Source organism: Lissotriton vulgaris, chromosome 11 (genome assembly GCF_964263255.1).
Source record: "Lissotriton vulgaris chromosome 11, aLisVul1.2, whole genome shotgun sequence".
Lineage (NCBI taxonomy): Eukaryota > Metazoa > Chordata > Amphibia > Caudata > Salamandridae > Lissotriton > Lissotriton vulgaris.
The window spans coordinates 81,486,046-81,495,698 of NC_141699.1; the positions used below are offsets into that span (position 1 = coordinate 81,486,046).

A 9,653-nucleotide genomic window follows, 5' to 3' on the forward strand; every position below is an offset into this window, starting at 1 on the left:
TGAGTGAAGTTTGAGAGGTGGAGGAGTGCAGGGTGTGTGAGTGCAAGGTGCAATGTCCATGTGTACATGGTATGAAGTGTGTCGGTACAGGGTCCGAGGTATGAGGGTCGAGGATGAACAGAAAGTGCTAGGCAGCAAATCACATATGAGTGCTGTTTGAGCAGGGTGGGCAGTGCATGAGTGCAGTGTGAGTGTGCAGGATAAAAACAGTGCATTGTGAAATTGCTTTGGTGAGTGGTGTGTCTGTAAGGAGAGAAGTGTATGCATTTACATGATATGTGGGGCACAAATTATGCAGGAAAAAGATGTGCGAATGAGCATGGTGAAAGGTGAATGAGTGCAGGGTACGTGGTCAGCGGGAAGGTGTGCAGAGTGAGAGGCATGTGAGCAGTGTTAGTGCAGTTAGCAGTGTCAGTGAAGTGTGAGGTGTGTGAGTGAAGAGTGAGATGTGTTTTAGTGAAGCATGAGCAGTGTCTGTGTAGAGAATAAACGGTGTCTTAATGCAGAGTGAGTGATGTTGGCGCCAGATGAGTGTGCAGAGTGGTGTGCAACTGTGCAGTGAGAGCATTTAATGTGCATGGTGAGTGGTGCATGAGAATGCAGAGTGAGAGGTGCATGAGTGTAAAGGGTGAGAGGTGTGTGACTACAAGCTGAGCAGTGAAGACGAGTGATGTTTTAGTTGTGTATGAGTGCTGGTTGAGGGGTACGAGAGCAGAGCCAGTGTGGTGTCAGCAGTGTTAGTGCAGGCTAACCGATGTGTAGAATGAGCAGTGTTGAAGTGCTAGGTGTGTGATGTGTATGCAAGGTGAGTATGCAGAGCGGGCAGGGTCGGAGTGCAGGGTGATGGGTGTGCAGGGTGGGCTTTGCATGAGGGTGCAGGGAGAGCTGTGTGTGAGTGTGCAGGTGAGCTGTATGTGTGCAGGGTTAGGAGAGTGTCTATGTGCAGTGAATGGTGTGTCTGTGTAGGAGTATTGGTGTATATATGTGCAGGGTGAATGACGTGCCTTATGCAACAAGTGTATTGTGTGAGCACAGAGTGTAGTGTGTGAGTGCATGGTGTGTGTGAGTGTAGAGTGATCAGTGTGAGAGCAGGGTGACAACTGTGTGAATGTTGGGGAAGTGACCTATGAGTGGTGTGTGAGTGCAGGTTGAGTAGTGTGTGAGTGCAGGGTGAGTGATGGATGGGTGGGTGGAAGGTGTGATAGGAGTGTGAACGCAAAGTGAGTGTTTCAGACTAGGGAAAGCAGTGTGAGTGCAAGATGAGAGATGTGCAAGACATGGATAAAGGCAGGGTGAGCAGCATGAGTAATGGGTGAGTGTTGTCTGTGCAGGGTGAACAATGAATGGTGATTGAAATCTGACTGCAGCGAGAGTGCAGGATGGAAGCTGTTGTCTGAATGCATGTTGAAATGTACTGCGGTATGGGAGTGTGTAGGGTTAGGGGGTGAATTTGAAGGGTGGAGGGGTGTCTGAGTATGCAGGGTTAAAAGTGTATAAGTGCAGGGTAAGCAATCAGCCTAAGTGATGTGTAGGTGGTGTGTGAGCGCAGGATGTATGTTGTAACTTAAGTTTACCTGCTGCTCAGCTAGAATGTGTGTGGTGTGGAATGTTGGATGTTAGTGAGTGTCAGTTGGGTAAGGGCTGAGTAGCAGGGCAGCTGCGTCTGGTGGGGTTTTCCTCTTAACATCTTGTAATAACTTATATAAAGGAATCTACTTAATCTACGCCAGAGGTCTGGACTTCCATTTGTTTACAACAAGGAATCAATCAATCACTTATTTGTAGAGCGTGCTAATCACCAGTGAGGGTCTCAAGGCACTGAGCGGTGGGGGGGTTGCAGCTACTGCTCAAACAGCCAGGTCTTGATGAATGGTGTGTGGGCAGTGTCAGTGCACTATCAGTGAAGTCAGTGTAGAATAGGAGATGTGTGGGGTCACAGTGAAAGGTGTGTTCATAGTGCATGGTGTGCGAGTGCAGCCCGAGTGGTGTCTATCCAAAGACTCAGTAGCTTCTAAGTGCAGGGTGAGCAGTGTCAGCAGAGGGGGAGTTTCGGGAAGGAGCAGAGGGGGGAGTTTCGGGAACGAGCAGTGCAAGAATGTGCAGGGTGAGCAGTACTGAGAGCAGAGTGATTTGTGTACAGCCTGAGTGGTGTTTGAATATGCAGGGTGAGCAGTGTGTGGGTGCAGGATAAGCCACGTATGAGTGCCAGGTAAATGGTGTAAGAGTGCAAGGTGAGGTGTGAGAGTGGTTTGAATGCAGGGTAAGCAATGTGAGTTGAGGCTAAGTGTGCAGGATTAGAGCTATCTAAGGAGAAGGTTATGGTGTCTGAGTGCACCATGAACAGTGTCTACATCAGTGCTTTAAGTGGGTCGGTATTCACCTACACTGAGTACTGGTACTTCTCAGAATTCTCCCCTAGAGTACCGGAACTTCTCCTTGTGCTAGGAGAGTACCGGCACTCCTAGTGGCAGCTGGGGCCAGCCTTTGACTGGAGCTTGTCTGAGAGGCGCCGCGACAGTCAATGGCGGGTGTATTCCAGCGCTAGGTTTCTGTTGCAGCCTTAAACTCTAACTGACCAGTGACAGGAATGAAATGTGGCCCGGCAGCTAGAGTGACCCCCCCCCCGTCTCTGCGGAAGTTTGTTATGTAGACTGCACCATCTCATGCCACGGAACCCACTCAGATAATCTGTCCGGTAGAACCCGTGCTTCCAATTCCTCTGTTTCGCCCATTGTGCCAACTTGGCGACGCACGAGTGGGCGATCACCCACACCTTGAACCCTGGCACAATAAATGAATGCGAAGTTTCACACACTGTTTTAATGCTGCTACAAATACACACTGCACACATCGTAAAACCATAACAAATACTGCAATGAAACCACACAATACACATCTTTGCCTCTCCTACTGGTCCCTGATCCACCCCTTGCACCTGCTGAAACCCCTCATGGGCGGATGTAGCGCTCGTAGCAACGAGACTCCCAGCGTCCCACCATTTTAACGCGCTCTGGCGAAAGGCCCACCTTGAAAAGCTGTGGTGGCCGCCCCAATTCTGAATGAATCAACAGAATACTTTTTGGCTGGGTGGGCCTGACCAGAGCGTTCTAAACAACCAATCATGATCCGGTCTACCTGAAATTTTGTCAATGGCACCAGATCAGCATGTATCAAAAAGTATCCTGCTGCTGCAGGGCGGACCGCCATGTACTCTCTAACCCGAGCTACCGGGCAGTACCTTGTGTCCCCCCGTGGCAATAAAACTACATTTGGCCCTCGCTTAACCTGGTCAGTTTTGGACTTTCTGATACGTATTTCTAAGGAGTGACTCGTCAGCTGCACATCCTGGCTGCATAAGGCGTTGCCTGACGCATCTGTTTTGGATCGGGCCACTAGTTCACTTATTCGAAATGGCCCAAAAAATGCGAGGCAAAATGCTGCAGCAAAGAGCTTGGCCTCAAAGGGAGAATTGGTGACCTTGTCAACAGCCTCTAACATGCCCTGAAGTATGTTGAAGTCGATGGGAGCCTTGTTATCTGGTGCCCTGATCTCCTTCCTGTCCCACCCCTTGAGAGCGGCCTGAATGAGAAAGGCCCTAGTTGGATCCTGCAGCCCCCTAAGATTAGCTTCATGACTTACAGCTTCCAAGTGGCCACAGACCCACGAGTGGCTCTTCCCTTGCTCCTTAGCCCATAGAACGAACAATTGAACTCTGTGTTCCAAGGGGGGCAAGTCTTGCCCCTGCCCTCCTGTGATGCTCAAAAAGGTGGAGAGATAGGTCTTGTAATGCTTCCTGGTCTCTGGTGTGAGGGAAAGTTCAGCCATTTTTCTTAGGCTCTGTTCCACCGCAGAAAATGCCAGAGGTGTGCTGGGAAGGGTGTCAACTCCACTCTCATTCGCGGCCAGGCCTCTTGGAAATGGAGCCACTGAAAATGAGAGAAAGAGTGTCAGCTACCACGTTCTTGTCCCCCTCAATGTGCCTCGCCCTAAATTCCACATTGTAGCACAGACAGGCCCGGACTAGTTCCCTTAATAGGCACAAAACCAGGGGGCACTTAGCAGTCTGCCCATTGATGGCCTGCACCACTGCCACTTTATCCGACCAGAAAACGACGTTTCTAGCGGTTAGTGCCTATGGCCATAAATGCAGGACAACCACTATTGGGAACAACTCACATACAGTGACATTCAATGTGATGTTCTTATTGCACCAGGCATTCAGCCATTTTTGGGCACACCATTCACAGCCCATTATTGCTCCAAAGCCCTCCCTGCCTGATGCATTCTTTAATAGGCAACGTTCAAGACTACCTGCCCATGGGGGGTCTCCAAATGACTGTACCATTGAATGATAGCAAAAACTCGCTCATCATGAGCAGGTCCTCTCTCAAACCTTTGTTTAGATTGACCAAGTGGTGCTTTTTCTTTACTGTTGCCCTGGCTAGTCTTCTTGCGAATACTCTGCCCGCTGGGATCACCCTGGCTGCAAAATTCAGTTTACCTAAGAGGCTCTGGATGACCCCCAGGGTGGCCCTGTCCTTGCCCAAGATATCCTAAATATCCTTACACAAGGCCTGCACCTTTCCTGTCGGAAGCCTGCACACGCCCTCGACTGTGTCAAGTTCAATGCCCAGAAAAGTGAGAACTTGCGCAGGACCCTCAGTCTTCCCTGGCGTCAAGGGAACCCCTAGATGCCCCGCTAGCTCTTGGAAGCACCGCAGTGCCTTGCTGCAGTCATGAGTCCCTGCTCCCCCAATGAAAAGTTAGTTGTCCAGGCAGTGTGTTACTCACGCTATTCTGTGTAACCAAGGGAGTGCCCATTGAAGCTAAAGGCCTCAAAGAAGGTGCAGGTCACAGCGCAACCCATTGGCATGCATCCGTCAAAGAAAAAACATCCCGGCCACTCGAAACCCAACAGATGGTGGCTCTCTGGGTGGACCGGCAGATGGCAGACTCGATGTATGCCCTGGCCAACCAGGCCCCCTTCCCTGCACTCCTAACCATGTCAACTGCTGCATCAAACAGTAAGAAACAGAACATGCTCCGTCCTCAAGCCAATGGTTCACAGAATCGCCTTCTGGGTAGGACAGGTGGTGAATCAAACGGAAGGACCCCGGCTCTTTCTTGATGACCAACCCCAAGGGAGAGACAAAAAAAGTTTTCAAGTGGGGGCTGGTCAAATGGCCCCGCCACCCTCCCAAGGCTGCCTCCTTCCTGATCTGGTCATGAACTACTTGGGGGAAGTTCCTTTGCTGACTTCAGTTTATCGGCGTCCCTGCAACCTAGCGTGCCTAAATAAGGGATTTTGAAGCCGTCCGTGAATCCTTCAGCCAGGAGCTTGCAGTCTTTTGAAATGGGGTATGCCCTGAGCAAGGGATGGAGATTGTCCATAATGATTGGCGAGGGGCCTTTGGCAGTGAAATTCCTGACTGAGGGGGTAACAGGGAGAGGAAGTGGAGATGGGCCCAGGATGACAGATGGTGTTGCACCAGCAGGGGGGTGGTGTGGGCAGGGGTGGCTTTACTACGTGTAGCTGGCTAACTGTTCTGTCTACTGGAAGGCCTGGGAGTACCCTCTCGCTTCACACCCCAGGACACTGCTGGGTGGAAGGCCCCGCACTTGCAGCAGCTGTGGGCAAACTTTTGATGCCTCAACTAACACTGCGGGAGTGCAGACTTCTTGGGAGTTGACCAGCGGGACCGCTAACCCAATTCACCCACCGGGACCAGGAATGCCTTCTGGAAGTGCCTGGGAGGTGGCTGCAGCCACTGGCTGCTCGCTGCGGCGCTACTGGTTCCCTGCGCTGGTGTTAGCTGTGGCTGTTTTTCAGGCTGTGCCCCTGGAGCCAACACGTTAGTGGCTGAAACTGGTCTCTGAGGGCCCGCACCACTGACCTGATCACCCCAAACCTGAAAAATCGATCTTTCCCCACCCCCTACAGGCGCCAGGGCCACAGGCAACGATGATGGCCCAGGGTTAGCAAAATGTGTTTGGAGGTCCGCCAAAACGCTCAAAAAGAGTCCATTATCTTACCCATCTTATCGCCTCTGGCCGCTGTAGGGGTCACTGTGCTTGCCGGAATCGCCACGAGCCCTGCTTCTTGGGGTGAAGAAGTAACTCGGACTTTCGGTGCCGGGATCTCCTCATTCGTGGGCCGACATGCCCGTTTTGGCCTCCCAGGTACCAATTCCACTGTTCCTGCCTGGGAAGCCCCAGGTAGGTTTGCTACTACCCCGGAGTCTTCTTGATCACATGATTGGATGATTCCTTTTGCCCATTCCATTCCTTTGGCCTTGACCATTTCCATGAACTTCGCCCAGACTGCCTCCTGCGACGTGCTGAGTTGGGACCCTTGGCTATCCATCTCTTTGGCGAGTCGTGCAGAAACCTCTTTGCGGGTCCTGCAGGGATAGAGAAACATGAACGGATGTTCCCCACCGCCGCTACGCCACTGATCCGCATGGATCCATTCGATTACCCTCATTGCCCTAGCGCGTGCACCTACACCCCAGCGTTCGCCAGTACTTACTTTCAGCCGCGGCCCGTGGAGGGAGTTTGGTGGGGCAGCGAGGCAGTGCGGGGGAGGGGCAGGGTGGGGGGTGGTAAACAACGGAATATGGATAATTGCAGGTAAGTAAACAATTTAATAAATAAAACGAATTTCGTAGCGCGTGCTGCACCACATTTTGCAATGCAGGGTGCGCTACGAAATTAGTTTTATTTATTACATTGTTTACTTACCTGCAATTATCCATATTCCGCTGTTTAACACCCCCCACCCTGCCTCGCTGCCCCCACCGAACTCCTTCCACAGCCGCGGCTGCTTACTTTATTCCTTGATTCAAATCCAACCTTGCCTACTGATGCGAATTCCTGCAATGCCTGGGGTGATTCTGGATGGTGAAAGATAAGCATCGGTCACAAATATGATATGTTTACACGCTCTCATCCAGGCCCCATGCCTGGATCCACCCCACAATGTCACCCCCTCCCCCCTTTCAAGCAACCTGGCTTACCCTGCGTGTCCTTGTCACTGGGTATAGTTGTAGGAAAGGGGGGGGGGGGTGTACTTGAATTCCTACTCTGCTGTAATGTATGGGGAGAGGATGTAGCCTAACGGCCAGAGCGGTCGACCTCTAAACTGGGGAACCGGGTGCGAGTTTCGGCACCAACTCCAACGACATCACCCCCTCTCAAGCCCTCTGCGACTCCCTAGCCTCATTCTTCCACAACAAAATTGCAGATATCCACAACAGCTTCGACAACCAACCCGAAGACCAACCCACCCAATCCCCTGCAGGACCCCCACCCCCCCTGAACATCCTCAACGACTGGAAGCCAATCTCCACTGAGGACACCATCCGTCTGATGAACTCTATCCACTCAGGATCCCCCACAGACCCTTGCCCTCACCACATCTTTAACAAAGCAGACTCCATTATTGCACAGCACCTCCGAGACGTCATCAATTGCTCCCTCAACTCCGCAACCTTCCCGGAAAGCTGGAAACATGCCGAACTCAGCGCCCTCCTGAAGAAACCCACAGCTGACCCCACCGAACTCAAAAACTATCGCCCTATCCCACTCCTTCCATTCCCGGCCAAAGTCATCGAGAAAGCTGTCAACAACCAGCTCGCCGCATTCCTCGAAACCAACAAATCCCTCGACTCCTCACAGTCCGGCTTCCGAGCCAAGCACAGCACCGAAACCGCCCTCATCGCAGCAACAGACGACATTCGAACTCTACTGGACAATGGAGACACAGTCGCCCTCATCCTCCTCGACCTCTCCGCAGCCTTCGACACAGTCTGCCATAGCACCCTTCTACAGCGCCTCAAAAACATCGGAATCCAAGGAAAAGCACTGGAATGGATCACCTCGTTCCTCTCCGGAAGAACCCAGAGAGTCCGCCTTCCACCATTCAAGTCAGAGGCCACTGAAGTCATCTGCGGCGTACCTCAAGGGTCCTCACTCAGTCCCACCCTCTTCAACGTTTACATGAGCCCCCTCGCGGCCATCGCACGCCAACATAACCTCAACATCATCTCCTACGCCGACGACACTCAACTGATCCTATCACTCACCAGAGACCCTAACACGGCCAAAACCAACCTACACGAAGGAATGAAAGAAGTAGCCGAATGGATGAAGCACAGCCGTCTGAAACTGAACTCGGACAAAACAGAAGTCCTCATCTTAGGTACCTCCCCCTCCGCCTGGGACGACTCTTGGTGGCCAGAGGCCCTTGGAAAATCACCCATCCCGACGGACCACGCACGGAACCTGGGCGTCATCCTGGATTCCTCACTCTCGATGAACAGACAAGTCAACGCCGTTTCTTCATCTTGCTTCAACATTCTTCGCATGCTCAAAAAAACATTTCGCTGGATCCCTACCGAAACTAGAAAAACAGTCACCCACGCTCTGGTCACAAGCCGACTGGACTACGGTAACACCCTCTACGCCGGCACCACCGCAAAACTCCAGAAAAAACTACAACGCATCCAGAACGCCTCAGCCAGGCTCATATTAGACATCCCGCGTAAAGAACACATCTCTGATCACCTGAAAAACCTCCACTGGCTCCCCGTCATTAAGAGGATCACTTTCCGGCTCCTAACCCACGCACACAAATCACTCTACGAAATCGGACCCGAATGCCTCAACACGCGACTATCCTTCTACACCCCCTCCCGCCAGCTACGATCCTCCAACCAAGCCCTTGCCACTGTACCTCACATCAACAAAACAACCATGGGAGGTAGATCCTTCTCCTACCTAGCAGCTAAAACTTGGAACTCACTTCCCACTCACCTTCGCCTTACTCAGAACCACCTAGCATTCAGAAAGCAACTCAAAACGTGGATATTCGACAAGTAACTCCCCACCCTTCTACAAGCGCCTTGAGACCCTCTGGGTATGTAGCGCGCTATATAAATCTTTTGACTTGACTTGACTTCCTGTGATTATGGGCAAATCACTTAATTTCCCCCATTTCGTGATTACGGGCAAATCGTTTAATCTGCCTGTGCCTAACAAAAATGAATGTATCCTTCTGTAACAAAACTGGTGCTATGTAAAGCGCTCGGATACCCGGCGTCTCCTATATATAAATAACTGCGGGAGATTAGTAGCCTTGGTAGCCCCAGCGTGAGACGCGCCCGAGGCTCCCATCCACGGGGGTGGGGAGCGGGGTATGGTGAGGTTACCTCTCCTTTATACGACCGGGAACTGTTAGTGTCTGAAGCGACCGTCTACCTGGCGTCCGCGCAGCCTTCTGGAAAAGCCAATGGTTAGCACGCCGTACAGAGGCAACGCAGCACCCACACACCCCCAAACCCCCTACACCCAGCGGAGTCTGAGAACGGCATTCCCCTACTTACTGCCTCAGAAATGCCTACGTGGCCCGGTGGCCGCTCGGTCGATCCTCGCCGTTCGTGGCGCGTAAGGGACAACCTGGGGGGAGGAGTTAGCCTAACTGCTAAGGCGGTCGACCTCAAATCTGGGGAACTGAGTTTGAGTCTCGGCAAAGACACTGAACATCCTGTGTTCCTGGGCAAATCACTTCATCTCCCTGTGCCTACACCAAAAAGAATGTGTCCTCATGTAACGCAACTGGTGCTATGTAAAGCGCTCTGATACCCGATGCTGGG

General features: G+C 52.1%; 1 protein-coding gene across 1 annotated transcript; it reads right to left on the reverse strand.

Moving 5' to 3' along the window:
• Positions 1 to 2,906: 2,906 nt before the first annotated feature.
• Positions 2,907 to 9,434, reverse strand: LOC147679007 (uncharacterized). The gene is made up of 3 exons (XM_086944706.1): positions 9,384 to 9,434; positions 6,034 to 6,401; positions 2,907 to 3,926 (listed from the first exon to the last, which is right to left on the reverse strand). The coding sequence occupies exons 2-3, from the start codon at positions 6,362 to 6,364 to the stop codon at positions 3,001 to 3,003; spliced, it is 1,257 nt and encodes a 418-aa protein (XP_086800832.1). The 5' UTR covers positions 6,365 to 6,401; positions 9,384 to 9,434; the 3' UTR covers positions 2,907 to 3,000.
• Positions 9,435 to 9,653: the final 219 nt, after the last annotated feature.

Excerpts from the sequence above, each read along its gene's own strand:
- LOC147679007 (XM_086944706.1), bottom strand. The coding sequence starts at position 6,364 with ATGGATAGCCAAGGGTCCCAACTCAGCACGTCGCAGGAGGCAGTCTGG. Across the intron at positions 3,927-6,033 it reads GGCCAGAGGCGATAAGATGG|TGGCTCCATTTCCAAGAGGC; the intron begins GTAAGATAATGG and ends TCTCATTTTCAG.